Source organism: Drosophila grimshawi, unplaced genomic scaffold (genome assembly GCF_018153295.1).
Source record: "Drosophila grimshawi isolate 15287-2541.00 unplaced genomic scaffold, ASM1815329v1 contig_44, whole genome shotgun sequence".
NCBI classification, from domain to species: Eukaryota; Metazoa; Arthropoda; class Insecta; order Diptera; family Drosophilidae; genus Drosophila; species Drosophila grimshawi.
The window spans coordinates 1639320-1661407 of record NW_025063240.1 but is presented as its reverse complement, the minus strand read 5'-3'; the positions used below and the strand labels follow the sequence as shown (position 1 = coordinate 1661407).

The window sequence follows — 22088 nt, the reverse complement described above, 5'->3', positions numbered from 1 at the left end:
CATATAATTGCAACAAACCCCGTATGCCATATATATGCACATGTCCCCAGAGTAAGACTAGATAACTGTCAACTGCTTTTTGTTAAGAATAACACCCCCTCCCAGCAACCAGCTACCATTGGTCCCACACTCAGAAAAAACGAATTGGCAATAAGAAAACCACAAAATGTAGCTCAACTGATTATTCAGAAAGTGAATTTATTATGTCTGATTTTGAAGACCTTACTCTCAAGGTAAGTTTCTATAAAATTACAATATAATATTAATATATTCTATATATTGGAAATATTTCGGAAACTTATGAGCGATTTTTTTCTGAGCTTGAAGTATGGAATGTATTAAAAAAATGGTTTGCACTTCCACATTTACTTTACAGAAAGATATATACATATTACTAAAAGATATTAATAACATGTATTTTTTTTTAAATTTTAAAAATAATTAAATTGAAAATATTTAACACTTCCAGTGGATATTTTCTTAATTATGGAAAGTTCTTCTGAAACTTTGGAAAAATAAGAATTTTATCGTGATAAAATTGTACAAATTTAAGTGCATCAAATGCTGGACATATTCTCTAGATGTATATAAGTGCTGCAAGTCCCCAGAGTAAGAATAGATAACTGTCACAGTCAGTCACAGTGCAGTCTTTGGCCTTCTCGCCACTCGCCACTCGTCACTCGTCAGTCTTACACGCCTCGCAGCACTAGAAATCTCTGTGGCAGCACGTGTGGCCATCATTTGCTGCTTATGCGGCACTTGCTTGTGGCAGCTTCAGTTATGGATGTGCGCTCTCGACCCTCACTGCCATAAATATGTAAATTTATTACGTGATTTCTTACAGAGATTTGCGCACATAAAGGAACATGGCTACTCGAATAGTTTCAGCGAGTGGAGGTGAAGACAATACAAAAATAGAGATACAGAGAGAGACAGAGAGAGAGAGTGGGAGAGAAAGAGAGGTTGTCAGACTCTCCGATGCTCTCTTGCTCTTGCATGAGATTCATAAATCTGCTGGTTATTTTGTAGCTGTTAATATTCACTTTATATAATTTCAGCATTAAAGAATGTTTTTCACATAATCAAATCACATAATCATCATAATGAAAGGTTAAACAATTAAAGTTAAGTTGAATAGCCGTATAATTAAATTTAAAACATTGCCACGCACAATGAAAACTTTACCCCATAAATTCAATTGAAAATTAACTTAAGTGCACTTTCGGATCCATTTGAACGGATTTCGGTAGCAGAGTAAACAATTAAGTCGCATTAAACATTTACTTAACCTGTAAACAGTAGCAGGTTTATGCAGTGCAATTAAATATTAATTAGCACATTGTTTCGTTTATTTTTGCCAATATTAATTAAAGTAAATTTAATGAGGCCACACATTTGCATGGTTAATGCAACATGCCACGCCCTCAGGGCTGCCGGCTCCCATCGATAAATGCTGAATCAAAGGCCTGCAAAAAATCAACGGCGGAAGTCATTTAAAACACATTTCATCGCCTGATTATGCACAAAGTTGACGTGCAAGTGCCACGAGGATGTGGCAAGGAGGATGGTGGCAGTGGCATTTGCCTCCCTTCATTTGCATTAAGCATACATTAAACAAAAATGGCTTGTAATTTGAAATGAATTAATGAATGCAAGCAATTTATACGTGATAAACGCATAAGTAAAAAACAAGGACACCAACCGAAGTGAATTGTAAATTTGATACTTAAATCCGACTGACAGGAAGGATTTTGCACTTAAGCCTACTGTTGAAAATCAAAGGCCTAAACATTAAATGCAATCATTAATCGTATATATTTTATGTCTACCCATAAGTTCTTTACACTCTCAGACTCTCTTTAACTCCATCATGGACAGATAAATGCAGTGCTTGAAAAGTTGGCTCTAGCCAATTTTATGGCTGACATAAAATTGGTGTCAAGTAGGCCACAGTCTGCATCCACTGACAGCAGCCAGAGACTTTTCATCCCGCGGGGAGAGAAGCTGTGTCCATGTTTATACTGCTGTAAGTTTTAAACGATTCAGCTTAATGTGCTTCAGCTAATTTGCTTTTTATTAAAAATAGCCCCCATTCCGAGCAAATAACTACCATCCGTCTTACACTCGAAGAAAACCGGAGCTGACATTAAGAAAATCAGCACAGTCAGCTCAACTTGTTTTCCAGAAAGTGAATATCTGAAACCTAAGATTGTGCATGGTTTTGAATTCATTTTTCCTAGATATGAAACAAAATTTCTTAGAGCACGGTAATTTGCTCATTTTTTTTGGCGTTTAATATTATAAAAAACAATTTAGCAAAGATTTCACTTAATTAGATATTTAAGATACGTTATAAATTCAGTGAAAAATCGAATGAATGTTGTGCATTTTTTTTCTGAAGCAATGATTTTTTTAAAAATATACATTTATATTTCCATTTCTTAGGATAATACATTTTAAATATTGTACATATTTCTGAAACTTAGAAGAAGAGACGGACATACATTAATGAAGTTTTTCGGAACTTTAAAATGAATGTTTTACAAAACAAGGATTTGCAATTCTACTTTTTAGATAAAATATATCATAAGAATGGGAAACATTACAAAAACATAGGAAGAAAGAGATACGAATTGATTTATATATTATTAAAACTTATTTTATATGAATTTTTAAGTAAATATATTAATTATTATAATATATAATTAATATATTCATATAATTTATGAAAAAATAAAATTTTTTCTCAATTATCGACTTAAGCCAAGTTTTCCAAATTTAAGAAATATTTGTAATTAACTTATTAATTATTAAATAAAATTCGCAGCTCACAGTTTATTATGCTGTAAATATTGTTAATGAAAACAAAAGCGAGCGTTAAAGCCAACATGCTTACCACAATACCCTGCTGAGCCCCCGTAAGTATGACACTTTCTGATCAAATTCAATTTTAATTGTTATTCATTTACCCCCTTTTTTATTTATTTAATTTGTTTAATGTCAACTGAAGTCAGGCAACACAACAAAAAAAAAAAACAGAAAAAAATACAAAAAGTAGAAAATGGATTTGATTAAATTAAAAATATAATGTAAAATTAAATTTTAAGTTCAAGCGATAAGAATTTAAATGCAAACTGGTGGAAAATTTATTGCATGTATTGGCAAAAACTGAGAAAAAACCTAATCAGACTAGGACTGTCTGAATTGACTAATAATTGGTATGGTAATATGATAATCATTGCAGATAACTCGTCTCAAACGCTCAAACGCCTAAACATAAATTCAAAATTATTTTCTTCCCCATTCAGACATTTTGATTAAACGTGGCTCGCACTTTAAAAAGTTTTCAAAACAATTTTTAATAACAAAAATAAATGCATGCAACACAATTAAGTGCAACTTGCCAGTCGTTTAAGGAGTGTGCCACAGGATACACAGGATACACGTCCGTCTGGCTGCAGACGAGCAATGTCCTTATTTATATTGTAATTGCTCTGACATAAAAAAATTGTGACGACGAAAAGCCGAGGAAATAAACAGCTGCAACGACTGCAGCCTGAAATATTTAAGAGGCAAACTGGCGAAGGTTTGACAGATAAAAACATTCAGAACTTTATGGAATCTGCGGCAGCAACATCAAAGTGAAATCTACTTTTGGTTGGCCAATTGAAATGAGATTAATTTTAAAAAGATTCATATTTTTGTGTGTTTAATAATTGGCATATAAATACATTTTTTGATATTTATAAATCTCTTAATTGATATTTATCTATCAATAGCCACTTGTTTTTGTGGGCTACTGCGCCATCATTATCATCATTGAACTGGCAATTGAAATATTAAGCATACGCCGCATAGCCGCAACCAAATGGCTTATGGCTGTTTATTTACAAATTCAACACACAGTGAGGTAAATCGACATTGAAGAGGAGAGCTTTCTGACGTCACGAATGGTATTTAAAAATCCATTGACACAATCATAAATCGATGGCTGATTTATGACAAAAAAAAAATGCTTTTGATTTGCCTTTATTGTGGCTGCTTGTTTCTACTATTCGCAGAGGCTGCAAATGCGTTGGGCCCCATAAACAAAGAAGCAAACAAACAAACAAATTCGCATAATTTGTTTATAAACAAAACGCGCAAGCAGACATAAAAGCGAACACATCAGAAGCATCACATAGCAATTGCCGATTGGGCGCGGCCATTAAGAAGAAACAATTGTAATAATTATAATTACTATAATTTAATAAACACTCGCACTTCTCATTTCAAATCTAGCCAAAATTATTAACATTTGCCTCTTGGAGTAACACAATTAACAGTTGCTACCCACCCACATCGCTGTTATTGGCTAACTTTAACAGCACTGGAAAACGATTGACTCCGAAACGAGTCTGCTTCGTTTGCGCAGAAAAATATCCGAAGTTCCACTCTCTCTGTCTCTCTCTTTCTCTCGCTACCGCTCTCGCTCTGTCTGTTGCTCTGCAAGCCCCATACAATGCGAACAGCTGTTCGTGGCGTGGGCCCGCCAGAACATCATTAGCAGCGTCATTAACATCATCATTAGCATTGACAACAATTGTGGCGCGCACACAGATGATGTTAAACCAGCGGCTTCTGTAGCGGCTTCAGTCGTTGCCTGTCAACAAAGCGTTGCGCACGTGTGCACCAGACAGCTCGGAAAAACACTTTTCCATGCAAGTGGAGTTGTCAGTAAAAGATACGAGCAAAGAGCCACGCACAAAAGTTGCTTTCTGTGTGTGTTGGCAGTCATGTTTGAAGTGTGCGTGCAATAATGACAAATAAATACATAATAATATAATACAGCTAAGTAGCATTGAAACTGTGAAAAAATAATAACGAGTGTTTGTGAAAACTGTAAAATAATCCTGACGCAAGCGAAATAAAATAAATAATTAAATAACTAAAACACACAAATTTAAAAAGCAGACAAAAATAAATTTAGAACGAGCTTAAAATAAATAAGCTATCATAAAAACAATACACCTTGACAATACTACAGCAGACAACGTTTTATTAAAATCACAACAAAATCGAGAGGTAAATATTTATTACTTGCACAGTACAATAAATCTGCTTTAAGATGAACTCAAATGCAGAGTGAATGAAAACCGCCAACAAAAACTGTTAGCCAACCCAAAACAAAAAAGTGTCAAATTTATGCGAAGCGGTAAAATGAAACTGCCGGAAATTTATATGGCTTATAAAGGGAAAATGCTCCAGGACAAATACCCCACGCAATTTTTGCTTCAAGGATATTTTTATTATCGTTGTAATTCAATGCGGGACAGTGAAGAAATATGCTTAAGTTTCTCCCGGCTTTCTTCTATTTAATTGCGTGGGGAACAATTTACTGTCACATTCTGTCAAATATATTCTACATTTTGAAAATCCCTTGAGCTATTTTTATAGCATCATTTATTCCAATATTAAATTTATAAGAATATTATTCAACTCTTTCAATGTATTCATGTTCATCTCGAATGCATCTAGGTTCGTGAAATGAATTTCGTTTTTCAGAAATATTTGATATGGTTTTGTCGTAAAATGAATTCATAAAAATGTAGCTGGTATTTCTAGGAAACGCGATTATTTTGGCTGTTCTCCTATGTTGAAGTTGCGAGAGGCAACCAAAGATTTTCATTCAGCTGCCAGTGATAAAATATTGCATGCTTTTTGGGGCGCATACTGGCAGAGTGCCTGGGGGCAAGCCCGACTTTTTGTCCATAGCCACAAAAGACAAGGGAAATTAATAAACACGTCGGGGCAAAAAAAAGAGAGAAGTTGAATGGCAAAGTAGTAAAATAGAAAATACGCGAAATGCGCCCGGGGAGGCAAAATACGCAAAAGCCTCAAACTCACTCAGTGCAGATAATTAAACATAATTACGTAATGTGTTTCTGCTTGTGTGTATGTGTGTGAGTTATGAATCTGATTAGCAGCATCAGCAACTACAAAGTAAATCATATTTTGCCGTAATGAAACCCATTAACTTAAATAATAATTGCTAAACACTTGAAATATATTGATAGAGTATTGGTTCTTAAATCAGTAGTAAATAATCAGAATATGTATTTATTTGTAATATTCGTTATATTTGATTGGTAATTACTTAATTAATGGTGTGTGGCAACGCAATTAAATTACAACAAAATGTGCGACATTGCCAGCAAAAAAACAATATCTATATCTGTGTGTATTCCGGGGCATAATGTGCGCCTAATGTCAGATAAGAGCTTATAATAATGACGTACAGTCGGCGGCCTTCCGAACTTTGATATCTGGCATTCAAGAAGCAGAGGCAAGTCAATAAAATGTAATTAAATCGACAATGTTATCAGCAACACACTCCCACCAACACACACATGCACTCACACACACACACACAATAATTGTCACATATACACTCACAATTTCGATTGTGCATTAATTTTAATAATAACCTTTGGCTTTGATAATTTGACAAAATTTGGTTTGTCAAATGATTCATTGTTTAGATTTCGACTGTACATTAATTTTAATAATAACCTTTGATATTTTGACACATTTGAATTGTCAATTGTCAAAAGTTTTATGTTGATATTTTGACTTTTACTGCAAAGAGTTTGAGCTCTAATTATAATTCCTACAATAATTATCTCTGTATTTTGACAACTCGATTAATGGGCTTTTTCAATTGATAGAAATGCAATCAACTGAAAGTAAATAGAAAAAGAACTAAGCCATGAATACTTATTATAATATGAAAGTTTTACAAAAAAGTTGGCAAAATCTGACAAAAAAAAACGTAATAAATAAAGCCTTCCAATAAAGGTAATTCATACCAAAGCCATCAGTGAAAATCGACGAAACTAAAAACTAATTTATGAGCAAAATGCTCTTGAAAACTGTTGCAATATCCAAACTTGCCTCTAAGTTGCACGTAGTTGCTGCCAAGGCAAATGTGCGCCAACAAAGTTGGCAATTGAAGCGAAAGGCAAATAAAAAGAGCAGCGGCAGCAGAAGTAAAAAGAGAGCACAGCTCATAAGTAGCTCATTTGCATTTACCTTTTGCTGCGGCTATTGAAATCATTAGCTTAACTGCTCTTTGAATTTGATTAACAATTTTGCCCCGTCAGACTAGCAATCAAAAGTTAGCTATTCACATTGCGAAAGTTCGAGTCGAACCCTTGAAACCGGAGCCCGCTGATTTTAATTGAAATTGCCGCTAAGGATGGTCAAAAAGAAATGGTTAAGTGGCCAGCCATAGTACCCAGAAAAAAGGGCTACGAAAATAAACGAAAACTTTTTCCTTACGGTAATTTGATAATTTAGACGGGATATCATTGATGGCCCATCTACAAAAACCATTTGCATGCCTTTACAGAACGCTAAATCGCATATCTAAAAATCTTTAAATAGCAAATGTGTTTACAAAACAAACTGTTGATAAAGTCCATTTCAAAGTCATTATTAATATGTGCTGTAGGGATTCGAACTGAAAGCATTGCATTAAACAAATTGCATAATTTAATAGAGAAATAAAGCACTGAAAGCTATCGGTAAATCGGTCAAAGGGAGTCTCTCATTCGTAAACGTAAATGCCTGATGACAAATTGTACACATACGTGCTTTCAAGTGTGTTTTTGTAAAACTTTCATTACGTAATTGCCATCATCATATGCATGAGAGGCAATACACTCAAACTATCTTCATGCCTCTTTGTGAAAGAGAATCTCGCAATTTACTCAACTACAGTCAACACATTTGAGGTTTCAACATTTTCAATATAAGAAAAATCAATTATAAATTAGGCCATGACTTTATGATTAGCAGAATAAGTTAGAAATTGAGCAATGAATTTTGAAAATTATTATGACATAACTCTAAAAGAGTAATTTCTCGATAAACTCATAATCATAAACTTAATCACAAACCATAGGCGGTATTTTAATTAGCTCGAGGGAAAACCTTTTGTGGTATTGTTTGAGGCATGCAATAATTCACTCAGCAACAGATTCCATGTGATAGTCATGCTAAGCCGTAATTTCCCCTAAAATGCGCTTAAATTGCGGCAATGCAACGCAAAATCCAAATGAATTTAGGATTCTCCATTATTCTGATTATTAAATAGTCTTTAATTGGAATATCTAAATAATATCCTTGTCGTTTTAGTGCCAATTGAACAAGTCAATGAATGTTTTTCTTAACATATTAAATTTATACGTAAATTGCATAGTATATTAGTTCGGATTGAGACAACTCTTGTATGGTTAATCGATGACCCTATTGAAATTCATATTATGGATCATTTAAATTCAGTCTACAAAGCCAAGCCTGAAAAACCAATAAAATCTTCTAATATAAATTTAATTCGCAGTTACAATTTAAAGAAACGATTATTTTATTATTTTATCTTAGAGTTGATATTTCTCTATTGGGTTTCCTTTTTTTGATTTAGCAATTATATTTAAACATTAATCAACTTATTGAAAGGCTATAAAGCATTGATTTGTAAAGGTAAATGAATAATAGCAGTGAATTAAAATATATTACATAAATATAGAACTGGTTTCAGCAGATAATAAATAACATTAAGTATTACATTTGTAGCACATTAATTTAACGCCCAACAGTCCAGAGGTCGCTGGTGTGGAGGCGCTTCAACCTCCTGCGAGTTGTATTTGACCCAAGTGTGCAAGCCAAAAGGTTGACGTGGTTGTGGATTTAAGTGGAAGTCGAAGCCTGCAATTTTCATAATTTCAATTAATTTCTGGCATGCCAAAACATAATTGAAACTTTGCACGTTTAAGTTCGCCAGATCACAGACTATGTAAGGATTATTCGGTTAATTCCATATTAGTTTTCAAATAACAAGAAAGTGTAAAATATACAATTTGAAATCGGCTGATCAGTTGCAGCTTTGCAGTATCAAATGGGTTTTATATACATTTGAAAATACCTATGGGACAAAGTTGAGCCCAGCCAACCAGTTACTTGCCACGTCCAAGCCCAACTCCGGGGCTTGCAACAAGTGTTTGGCTCGTAGAAAATTTATCGATGGCAAAACTTCGCTTGAAAGTAAATTACGACAAGTTTGTCGTAGAGCTCGCCTCCTCTGTCCCAACATTGTTGCCAGGTTTCTCGTTTTATTGCCAGCGTGGCAACAAAAATATCCGTACGGAAAGTCATCGGACGAGGTTGGTGGACAGTCGAGTAAGATAAATGTCTGCAAGTTGGCTGCCAAGGATGAGCTTGGACGAGGCAAAGAGCGTGTAAGGAATTGGAAATGATAGCAAAAAGCGTAGTGGGAGTAATTTAATTGTTCAGTCGGTTGACTAATTGAAAACTTGTAAGTTTCAAGCGACGAAAATAGAAAAAAGTTTTTTATCTAGGATGATTCTAATCGAAACTTGTTTGTCAAGGAAAAGAATGCACGTAAACAAGTTTGAAAATCTGTGGCGATAAAATGAACAGATTTTCTTTAATGACAAATTCTTCTGTTGCTTTTCTACTTACATCCAATTAGTTAAAGTCATGAGCGTATCGAGAGAGCTCTTCCCAAATCGTTAAATTCGTCGTTAAGGTCGTTAATAGAAGGCGACAGAAAACCTATTAAAATGCAATATTGATTTGTAAGCTTGACATATTTATATATCTGCTGATGTCAGTCTTATCTCATAAGCTAACTGGCTTATGTTTTCATAGGCAATTTATGAACCATGTCCCATGCGTAACGAAAGAGCTTCCTATCATTTTTATTGCATTCATGGCTCATGTTTCACTTAAGCTTCACTTGGCCAACATTCGCTCGTAAATTGTTCAGCTTATTTAGGCTCGCACATGTTCGAAAAGTCATATTTTTGTGTCACAATTCCGAAGATCTGCATATCTGACTACGCCACAGCTTCCATTTCCGTGTTTTTTATGATACTGTCCATCGTTTAATTTTGTATACCCTGTACTCAAGAAATGGGTAAGCAGAAGAGTAAACAAAATTATTCCAATGGTCAGAAGTACTTGTGAGAGGTTAATAAGAACATATATTTGAATATTGATTCTGATTTTTTATATATTTAAATTTAACTGTTAAATTTTATTTTTTAAATAATTTATTCAGTGTCCCATAAGTCAATATGAAATCTAGAACAAAACTCAAATATAAATCTATGTAATTTTATTTATATATTGACTAATTGTATGATACGCTGCAAGCGACCTGTGTTCGACAGATCTTTACTTGGGATATCTGCCAGTTGTGCTCTACGAAACATATCATACTTATATGATTATTTGTTTATGTTTTATATACTTTTCAATATAGAGATGTAACTTTTGTGGACAATGTTCATTTATCGCGCCATCATGTGTTGGGTTGGTTGGGTTTTACCAGTTTTTTACTGGTCGGAGGAGCGGCCGAGATGCCGCTTGGAGGACATGTACCAATAACAATAAATATATGTCAAACATTTTACTGCTCTATACAGAGTCATATTTTTACAGCAAGTCGAAGGCCGTCATTTCTCGACCATTTTTATGCACATACATTTCAACCGTTTTTATATCCCTTACACTCAGTGAGTTTTGTTGTCCTTGTTTGCCTTCCTTGTGCATCTATTGCTTCTGTTTGCTTTCGTATCCTGTCGACATAACTGTGTAGTGAAAGAGTTTATCAATAATCAAGTAAATTTTTGCAACATTGCCGAGTTACAGATAATTATTTTTGTTCCATTCCCAGAGCTTCGAGCTATTATTTATTTATTTACTCCAATTAGCAAGCTAGTTGTCAAGGCAAAATTATGCGAAAAGACGGGGAATTACGATGCTACACTCAACAAAAAAACCTTCTAAAATTAAAATCGCCCTGAAAACTTACAATATGTTCTAGACCTTAGAAATAAATTCGAAGTATACGAAAAAAATGTATAATTTAATAAAGTCGTTTTTTATTAATTCTTCACAAATAAATTTCTTTATAATAGAAAAAATTTCTAAAAAGTAGAAATGCAAAACCTTATTTTTAGAGAAAATCTTGTCTAAACTTGTATTCAATTAAAATATGTGAATTTATAAACTCGCAAGAAGTTGTTTGTAAATTCTTAAAATACACGAATTTTTAATAATAGTTAAAAAAACTAAAATATTATGTAAGACATATGGGTACAGATATAAAAGACATCATAGAGTTTTTTTTTCGATATTTTTCTACATTTCCTTCGTGAACCCTGAAATTACGAAAACGAATATCCTCGATTTTAGAATACACAATCTTTCGTATTTTAAATATACTTTTTGAATAATAGGGTGAATTAGCAACAGTACGGCGATTTTCTAAAATTAATTGCATATTTTTTCTGAGTGTAGAGACGCCATCGACATCGATATTGGCTTCGTTGTTGCCATGTCGTCGTCGATGGTCAAGTCATGATTTATAAATAATTAAATAATTATTTTCGCACGTCCTAATGATGTTGGCAGTGATGTCAGCATTTAGGCATTTGCCCACCTCATGTGCTCATTAATATTAATAGGATGCCATCCCGAGCAGCACATGCCACATGCTACATGCCACAACTTTCGCTCATCTCCTCCCTCTCTCTCACTCTCAATCTCACTCTCACTCGCGATGTTTGTGTGTCTGTCTCTTTCTAGTATTTACGGCTCTAATCTCAACAGGTGTTTGTGCTTATATTGCGCCATGAGCCACACGTGTCGTCCTCGTGGTAATCAAGTCAAGTACTCGGAAACTTTTCGCTTTACTTTTAGTCCTGGAGCTATGGTCTTGGTGCCCGGTCTAAGAGATTTGTTTATCGCTGTCGTTTTCGTTTAGACTCGAATCCAATTTCCATTATCCAATTTTGATGCTGTCAGGCGCATAAATAAAATCCGCTGCGAGTACAATATTCGAGGGTCCACCCGCGATGCTTTGTTATGCAAATCTCGGCACAAAGTATCAATCTCCTACTTAGGACTTAGTGGAGCCAAAGTCCATTTACTGGAGGCACCCTGGCCCAATTTCAGGCCCAGCTCAGATACGGCCCCAGGCACAGCACATGTTTTATAGCCCCAAGAGCCCCGGTTGCCGTCGTTTTATAGCCGAAAACATTATAACTCATATTATTCTTTGAATTTCTGCTGCTCTTTGAGTGAGTCCCCCGGGCAAACAAAACAAAAAAAATAAAAATAAATTACAAATAATAAAAAAAAAACAACAAACAAATACAAAAGAAAATTGTCTCAATTCTCTTTAAATATTTCTAAATGACCGCGCAGCATGAGACACAAATTATTTGGAACACATGGCATAATTGCCTAGTCCCCCAGTTCTCGTTATGAGTACTCTAAATTGAAACGAAATGTTTTATTTTTACAAAGCACTCAATAAGGATGCTGGGCAGACAAATGCCACAAACTGGCTACCATTGTTGCCGTGTCTCATGCATTTTTCACCAGCCCATTCAAATTCGGGGTTCGCCCCTTGTTTACCCGGCTGTCTCCTGCCGATGAAACTGGGCACCGTCAGCAATTTAGTGTGTCACTTTCTGTTATCACAGGTGTACGCTGGTGGCGTCGTTCCTGGAAAAAAAACTTTTCGATAAATAAAAAAACGAAACCACTTGTGTATAATTTTGTACAAAAAGTGGCAAGCATAAAAAGACGAAGGTGATTGCAAATGTCAAATACTCTATAGATAAGAAACATTGGGTTTATTGACGATGAACTTGTGGGAATTAACGCCAACGCCGCTAACATCCTCACTGAATAATATAAGCGTGTACCAATAAATAATTTACACATATCAAATAAAAGCACTGAAAATATTCCCTTCTTTGCAGAATCCAATAAAAGTGTAAATCCAAATAAATATTCCAATACCTTTTTTGATATAAAGCAGATAAACTTGGCTCAAGAATATAATCATTTTTTTACAGCCTGATTTAAGAATTTTAGAGAGTATTTCGTGCTTTTTTTGATTATTTATTGAATCGATGTTTGGAACAATATATCAATATCAATTTTTAAGGAAAGTTATGTGAATATTTTAAAATTAATTTCAAATGTAATTAAGGAGATTATTTGTAATAATTTATTATATTTTATATTCGAATGCAAAATAGAAATAAAATCCTCTTTTTTTAAGTTTATTTACAGAAAATTTGGAATATATTTTTACTAATTATTTTACTATTCATTTCGTAAAGACAAATAACCCGATCAACTGCTTTAATTAAGTTACAATTTAACGACAACGGATTCTCGTAATGGAATGTGTAAGAAATGTTGGAAATACTGGATTATTGCTTTAGAGTAAGAGATATCTTTTCCGAATGTCACACACATTTCGAGAATCTTAATATGCAATATTTAAAGTACTCAGGATATACAGGGTATTGATAACGAATTCACATCACAACAATTTGCAAGTTGACTTTTTTGTGGCCGGTGTGTGTGTGTGTGGGTGTCTCCCTGAGAGTGGGTGTTTCAGTGGGGGAGCACACTTCTTTTTATGCCCTGTAACCATTAAAAATGGATAAGCAGGGGGTCCCAAACAAAGGCAGCTTACACACAGCCTGTTTCACCTTTTAAGTCAGCAATTCGGTATATATGTTTTGTATGTTCTTGAGTGTGTCAAAATGCAAGTAAGTATGAAGTGGATACAGAGAATCTGCTGGGTGTACTCTTGCATACTTTTGTCTATGTAATTTGATTTATGCCGTTGGCAACCACATTCAAAACACTGCATGCTTATCGATTCTATATTCTTTGTGCGTATGTGTGTTGGGCAGAGTCAAGTTCGCTTTAAGTTATCTCTATGAATAACCATTAAAGATGATGAGCCAAGCACGCTTTTAGCAGCGCTTAATGTTTGCGTCAACGACGTGCCCGCTTTCGCCAGGCATTGAAGCAATAAATTAATTTGGGCCACGAAGCAACTGAAATCAGTGTCTAGACACAGGCTCTGGCAAGGCCATTTCGAGAGCCACCAAAATGCGCATGTTGAATTTAAAGAGACCGCAAGTGCGCTTCAGGCCACTTGCCGAGTTCAAGCCCTCGTCCACGTCGACGTCCACGTCCCCCGCCGAGAGGAATGAAAAGACCAGGACAAATGCTTAGAAGGCTTACCAGCTGTTTTGTATTTTTCTTTTTATTCTTCAGATTTTGATATTCATTTTTATGTGTTTGTTATTGTTTTTGACTGGGTGCTGGGAAATGCGCACACATCATTCAAATGCCACAATATTTGCACTAGAATGTGCGCAAATAAAAACACACAGCACAGCATCATTCAAACAAGCAACTCATAATTATGACAAAATTGAAAATAAACAACAGCTATTTGAAGTGTAGCTTGCTTGTCTTGGTCTTCATCAAATGAGCAAAATAAAAAAATATCGAAGAAAGATACGATAACATAAATGAGTTTTTGCGTTTAGCGGAAGCTTGAGTATCACAAGCTTAGATTTATTAGCAATCTTGGAAATTATTATTATTTTTATTAATCATATCTTTAATAATCTGTCTTCCAAGTCTGGTAGCTTACGACCCAAAATAATGGGAGATTTCAAGAATTTTGTTTGCGGAGTACTCATGTCCAAGAAATGTTTTCACTAATCTTAGAAAGAGATTTTAAGTAATTTAGCTCATAATTTTGGTAACGTCAGCTCTATAATTTATGTGTATGCCTATTACTAATATTCCGTGGAAGATATAAGTATTTCCCATTTTGAGGCTGGGATTACGCCGATTTTTAAATAATATTTGTAGTAATGTGACTTCCATGTAGTACCTATAGACTTACAATTGTTTCTATCAATAGCACGCTATTGGACCTAGCTCGCGATTGTTAATATCCTACCTTTGACGAGTGTTAATTAAAAACTCCACGTCTCGAGCTTTAAGGGAAGAAACCTTTCACAAAAACAACATATGTATTTTGCACGTTCGTTATCAGGGTATAAAAAGTACAAAGCTAAGCCAGCATAATCTACATGGGGAGGCCAACTCATTAATGAACGAGAATATGCTGATGACACCACATCAAACTAAATCCCTAGGGCATTACGGTATTGAAAGCTAAATGCAACGCAAATGTGTGAGTGACTTTTGCTGTTTTTGTAAAATAATTTAGCTTACATAAGCCGCTTAGGGCGCCATTCGTCGAGTACTTTAAAATGTTGCACAACACAATATTCAATTTTAATTAGGCGGAGTGTTCTAAACTACGCCACACGACAATGACAACTAAAATGAACATGAAATTGGTAGGCTTACAACTTTCCACTGATTACGAAGAAGAAAGCATCAACTTTTTGGGTGTGAATGAACGTGCCACAAAATGAAATGGGAAAAATTAGATCCACTTTAATAAGTCGTGTTTGAAAATTGTGGAAAACTATTCTGCAGAGTTCAACTATCTAATTAAATAACTTTAAAGAAAAATACAATATATTTGATTTAAGTAGTTAATTATTATTATTCTTCATTTATTTATTCTATTCATCCCTATCTCAAAAACAAATATTTATTAATTAAAATGAATTCTCTACTTAAAATCTATCTGAATGACAATAATTAAAAAGGATATAAAGGATATAAATAGGATATAAACACATGTTATTATTTATACTTAATTTGTAGGCAACAAGTCGCTTCTAAAGTTCAAGAAGGATATATATTAAATGCAAAGCAATGAGTAAACTGTTTTTAAATCGATCCAGAAAATCTTATATGTGATACAAATATTCTACAAATTATACTTCAAATAGTACATATACCCAGTATGACTCCTAATCGTTCTCTTATCATCTAAACGCAAGTAGTTTTAAGAGTAGTCCTCGTGAAAATTCACATACTCATTGCATCCTTTGACTCAGACAACTGGGCTATATGCAGTAATTATGGTCCATCTATATCGCTCTTACAATGCGGAGCTAGCTGGCTTGCACCGCATCCATTCTCAGTTAGGGACGGAGCACTCAAGCGTTTTATGGCCCTTGTGGTGCTCGCTTCAATGGCAAAACATGTGTAGCAATTGATTGCTAGCCCTGTTTTGTGGCCGATAGCTGCTTTGGACGTGGATTGGTTAGGTCTGTTTGACACAGGCACCGTGCCTGATTACCTGTCGGCTAATCAACGTGAGGCTGTCAGTTCAGCGTTCACGCAATCATGTGGCAGCTATGATGTGGATTTGGCAAAAGTCAGCCGCCGTTTAGTGATGATACAACAAGTGATTAGCTCTTTAATTGGCACAGAGTTGGGCACCAGAATTTCTGTTTGTATTCGGGACAAAGTGCCATTAATCGCAACTGTCGACTTAGTTATGCAAAAAGGCATCAGCTCACATATTTCAGCCAACTCATGTTGTTATCTGACGGGGATTACAACAATTAATTCATTAGAGCAAACCAGCCAGAGTGTGGCTGCAACAGACTATTCGGACAATTTTTGCCTTGACCCAGAAAAGTTTGCGGCTCGTGGCAAACAAATTCTTGGCTTAAACAAAAACTTGGCCTTCTGTCTGCGCATTTTCGTTAAGATTTAGGGTTTGGTAGACTGACCTACGAACGACGACAGGCATTTTATGTACTACATATTTGTGCTGAATTCCAGCTTAATAACGGGCTTTTTCTTTGAAAGCATTTCATTTAGGTTCGGTTTGGGAGTGTTCTGGATACTTGTAGTTAAATTAAATAATTAAATATAGCTTAATGACTAGACAACTGCTATGCTAATCGTTATTCGTGGCTATATTCTTGTAGAATGTATATAAACATCGTCATGAAATGTGTATCGCATTGAAGTAAACTTCTCCGACTCCGCAAGGTGTATAGTCGCAGGGCAGCTGCCCTTCAGTGAACCACCAAGTTCTTAATCCAAGTTCTTAATGGCAAAGTTTTACCATGTCTTAACTTATGATCTTCTTAGCTTTGCGTTAAGACTGTTGAAAAGTAGTTATTGTTGAGTAAATCTTACTTGTGCTCTAATCAGTGTATAACAACTTTTTTTGTTTCAATAAGAGGATTGTATTGTCGTCCTATTATTTGTCCGTAGCCTTTTAAGCAGTTATTTTTGTGGCACCGGAATTTTTTTCAATCGAGCTGCAAAACTGTCGATGAAAAGCTAAATTTTAAGAAGATATATATTTTAATAAATCATTTATTATCAGTGCTTGTCTACTACTAGTAGTCAACAATAAATAAATGAATAAAGTAATGAGTATAATTATAAATACACAAAATAACATAATAAAAAATTTAATTATACTATTTTTTTAATATTTTGTTACTTCACATTGCCGTCAGCTCGGCCGTCCTTCGATTGAGTACCGAAAATATTTATATTTGCTGGAAAACAAGCAACCTCTCATAGAGCCGCTCGTATATAAAGTTGATTGCGTTGCCTCTCGTTGTGGTTGAGGATGCTCCACATTGAACGTTGTTTTTGTCAATGCAGTTTCGTTGATGACAGCCAGACAATCAATTCATGCAGCAAATGATATGCTTTTGTGCTTACAGAAAAAACTGCATCCCAAAAGTGGGAATTTAAAAAAAATGTATTTACTCTTGCAGTGTATATTTCTAGATAACATTATGTGTAAGCGCTTTCTGTCGAATATTACTTTGAATTGTATTGAAGCCTAATTGTCTGGATGCAACTCAGTTGTTATTTTCAGTTAATAGATTACTTCATAAAACTGATATAGGAACTATTGATCAGAAGAAATATTCTTGTATTCGATAATTGTTTGTTATTTTAGATATCATTCAATTAACTTTCGATCTTCTTTAATTTATTTCTTTAAATATAATTTCCGAATTTAATAATTAAATTTAGATGTGTACAGCTTTGCCAGGGTATCTCATCTTCGACATAGCAAATACACCAATTCGAACTATAGTCAAACTATTACCGATTTAAAAGGTTAAATTGAAGCAGATAAAATGGATTCAAAACTAGCCATATGCTGTGCTTTCTATAAGCAACTTATTGCTGTCGAAAAATTTGCGTCGCATTGAATAACATTTTGTGTGTGAGGGCTGTCAATCTAAGCCAATTAGTTGGGTAACATAAGTATGGTTGTCGGTTACACGATAAATAATAATTTGCTCTCGTTTCTCTCTAATATAATTTTCAGAACTGAAATTATGTGACGGCTGCTCTGTGTGTGGTCGTCGACATTTTGGTATCCTGAAACCACCATCCACGCATCCATGATGGCAAACATATCAAAATATTTGAGTTTTAGCAGCAGGCATCAGCTAATGGGCGTTGCCCGGCATTGAAAATTAGCCAGGCGCACATTCAACGAAGTTGACAATTCCAGCAGGAGTAGGAGCAGGAGTCGTAGCTGGAACAGGATTAGTAGCGGCGGCATCAGTAGGAGAACAACAAAGCCGCACAACAAACATGAAAGGCTACTCGAAACCAAATGGTGCCGCTAACCGCAGCTGCCACAAGGACCATCATGTCCATGGCGGCTATAGCATCCTGTTATTTGTGCTGACATCGCTGACACTAACGAGCTTAATAACGCCCACAGAGCAGTTGACAGCGACATCATCCTCGACGTCGACGTTGCCCAATGACACGACAACAACAGCAACAATATCCACAACAACAGCAACATCATCACAGACTATGCCCACTGGCAGCAAGTCCAGCGATGTCAACTTTAATTCAGCATTGGCAAACACAGACTACGACAAACACATGAGCGCCGGTAGCAGCAGCAGCAGCAGCATACATTTACCATCCACCTTCAATGGCACTTTGGATTTTGGTGGTGCTGGTGGCGAACGGGTGCTCAATGGCAGCGAAGACTTCGTTGAGATGGAAGGCTGCAGCCGGGATGGCAACTTTGGGCTTAAGCTCATCTCGATGATACTCTATGCGCTCGTTTGCATTGTGGGTCTGTTCGGCAACACGCTGGTCATCTATGTGGTACTTCGCTTCTCCAAGATGCAAACGGTGACCAACATCTATATACTCAATCTGGCCATTGCAGACGAGTGTTTTCTGATTGGCATACCGTTTCTGCTGTACACGATGCAGGTGGGCAACTGGCCCTTTGGCAATTACATGTGCAAGGCCTATTTGGTGAGCACATCGGTCACCCAGTTCACGTCGTCAATATTTCTGCTAATCATGTCGGCGGATCGTTATATAGCCGTCTGCCATCCGATATCGTCGCCACGCTATCGCACTCCGTTCGTATCCAAGCTGGTCTCCGCCGTGGCGTGGACTACATCGGTGCTGCTGATGCTGCCGGTGATTCTGTTTGCCAGCACTGTGGAATCGGCGCCGGGGCATATCTCGTGCAGCATTGAATGGCCGGAGGCACAGTCGGACTCGGTGTTCATATTGTATTCGCTGGTGTTGGGCTTTGCGACGCCGCTGATCTTCATCATGATCTTCTACTGCCTGGTGATACGCAAACTGCACACTGTCGGACCCAAGCACAAGAGCAAGGAGAAGAAGCGATCGCATCGCAAGGTGACCAAACTGGTGCTTACCGTGATCACCGTGTACATAATGTGCTGGCTGCCCCATTGGATATCGCAGGTGGCACTGATTAACTCAACGCCCGGCTGCAATTCCCGGCTACAGCTGGCCGTGTTTCTAGCCTGTGGCTGCCTCTCGTACTCCAATTCGGCAATGAACCCCATACTGTATGCCTTTCTCAGCGACAACTTCAAGAAGAGCTTCATGAAGGCCTGCACCTGTGCGGCACGCAACGATATCAATGCCCAGTTGCAGCTGGAGAACAGTTTCTTCCCCAAGTTTGGCAAGGGGCGGCAATCGGAGCGTTTGATCGGTGTCAATGCCAACGCCGCAAACAGCAAGCACAACAAGAAGAAGGCTCTGGTCACCGCTCGGAACAATAATGCACCCATTACAACAACCGCGACGACAACAACGACGGCAGGCACGGATGTTGTCACCTCCACACAGCCAATCGCACCACCTCCGATCCCTCAGACAGTGACACCAGCAAATGTTGCCCTGCTCGTTGTCAGTGCGGAGACCAACAACTTTAAGCCGCCCGTTCTCCACACGGATTTATAAGAGCGGGCTCCGGGAATGCCGGTCGAGACGGTTGTGTTCATTGCGCACAGATGAAAGTGTCCAGGTGAGGTGCAGCTGAAGACGGACCTGATTAGGGCACCGGAATGCTTACTTTAGTGTAAGCATTGATATTTCATTATGTAAGTCGTTCTGTTGTTGTCGCTTAACCCCGTCTCCATTTGATATACTCCGATAGGATTAGGTTCAGAAAGTTAGCGAGGCAAGTTGGAAAAGATTTAATCTTTAAGTAATACATATGTCAGATCGGAGTAGGTCTTTGGCCAAATATTATAACCAGTGAAAGACTTTGATGATAGTATGCAAGTTGTGAATATACGAGAAAGAAACCAGAAATCACACAAACTTGATGTCTAGATGTGAAATGAAATCCACGGGGAATTATTCAAGAAACAATTCCACTGGAAATAAAACAAAACAAAACAAAACAAAACAAATATCTTCACATTTTCGAATTAAATTCCAATGTGATTATGAAATTGAAAAGGAAGACGATTCACAGATGTTCATTAAGAAGAAGTGAACAACGATTAACATTAAATACCAGTGTATTTTTAAGCTTATATTTATCCAAAAAATGGTTTACACATAGTGCGTAGTTATTCAATTATGAATGAATATTAAGAGAATAATAATGAACAAATCTTTGATTACAAATTAACATTAATCAATGTAAACATTTCTAGTGTTGGAATACATTTTCAAGGAAATATTGCATTTTTTTATAATAGACCATTGTATTAAAGCTGTTGACGTCTCTCTATCTGCATAAGTGAATGAGCTACTAAATAAATAAATACCAAGTTGGGCATGTAAGCAACGAAATGGAAATTGAAAATAATAAAATAAAATAATCTTTTTAATGTTGCCATTTAAATATTTACATGTACTATTTGTATTTTTGAATGTAAAATAAGATAATTAATATTCTCATAGATGTAATCATTTCAAAAGTCTTATCAATAGTCAGAGAAAAAAACTACAGGAATATTGCATGAACAAATAATATTTGCATATTTAAATGTAATTTGAACTGCAGCACAGATATTTGCTTCAAAATGTGAAAATAAATGGAATTTGAGTTCGTATACAAATAAAATCCAAACACACACGTCGAAATTAATGGGAAGCAAACAACACTTGTTAATAGCGCTTGAACATATTTTAAAAATCATATTTTACGACTTGCATATTTATGGCCAGGACAACTCTTACGACATGTGTATATATATAAATTTATGGCATGTCATTTACTGTATCCAAGCGACATCATATTCTGCACACAATTTGCTCAATAATTTATTGCAATTGTTGCTTAATCCGTCTACAATTCACACTTCTGTTCGTCACCTTCGCAGCTATCTGATGCTTATCTTTTACGAGGCTAATTTAAATTCCCTTTTCATCTACTTGACTGAGAGAGAGAGAGAAATAGAGCTAGAGCTGTAGAGATAGTTTGCAGATACAGATACAGATACAGATGAAGAGACAGAGACAATTTGCATTTGATAGTGTGACAATAAACATAAAAACACAACCAAAGTGTGCGACACAAACAGAACAATAAATTGCCACAAAGAGCAAAAGAGGGCAGAAAATTGTCAACAAACGGAACGGAACAATTGTCATGCTTCATGTTATGTCCATTCGAGAATGCACAAGTTGCTAACAACCACGCTGGGCGCTTGGCTGCCCAAAGACAATTCCAAACACTTCCACATGAAGAACAATTTAATGCCAAACTTCGCTGACAAAATGTGGTTGACCACCAGATACCCTATGCTCAAAATTAAAGCTATTGATACCTTAGAGTAGCGTCATGATTTATTCTCTAATCGAAGGATAATTTACCAATGTTAAGAGATGCTGTCCATGAATTAAAATTCTTCTTTAAAAGGAAACTCGAAAGTTGCAGGAAGATAAAGATTAGTTGTTTACGGTTTGGTGATCTCTTTTCGTAATTTAAATATTTGAAACTTATCAGATACATTTTTTCAGGT

The 22088-nt window shown here is 35.9% G+C and overlaps 1 protein-coding gene across 1 annotated transcript; it reads left to right on the top strand.

The window, feature by feature from the left end:
- Positions 1-5049: 5049 nt before the first annotated feature.
- LOC6570343 (somatostatin receptor type 2) lies at positions 5050-20722 on the top strand. The gene is made up of 2 exons (XM_043215449.1): positions 5050-5064; positions 18140-20722. The coding sequence occupies exon 2, from the start codon at positions 18412-18414 to the stop codon at positions 20068-20070; it is 1659 nt and encodes a 552-aa protein (XP_043071384.1). The 5' UTR covers positions 5050-5064; positions 18140-18411; the 3' UTR covers positions 20071-20722.
- Positions 20723-22088: the final 1366 nt, after the last annotated feature.

Bases quoted from the DNA above. Each gene is read 5' to 3' on its own strand.
- LOC6570343 (XM_043215449.1), top strand. From the start codon at position 18,412: ATGAAAGGCTACTCGAAACCAAATGGTGCCGCTAACCGCAGCTGCCAC.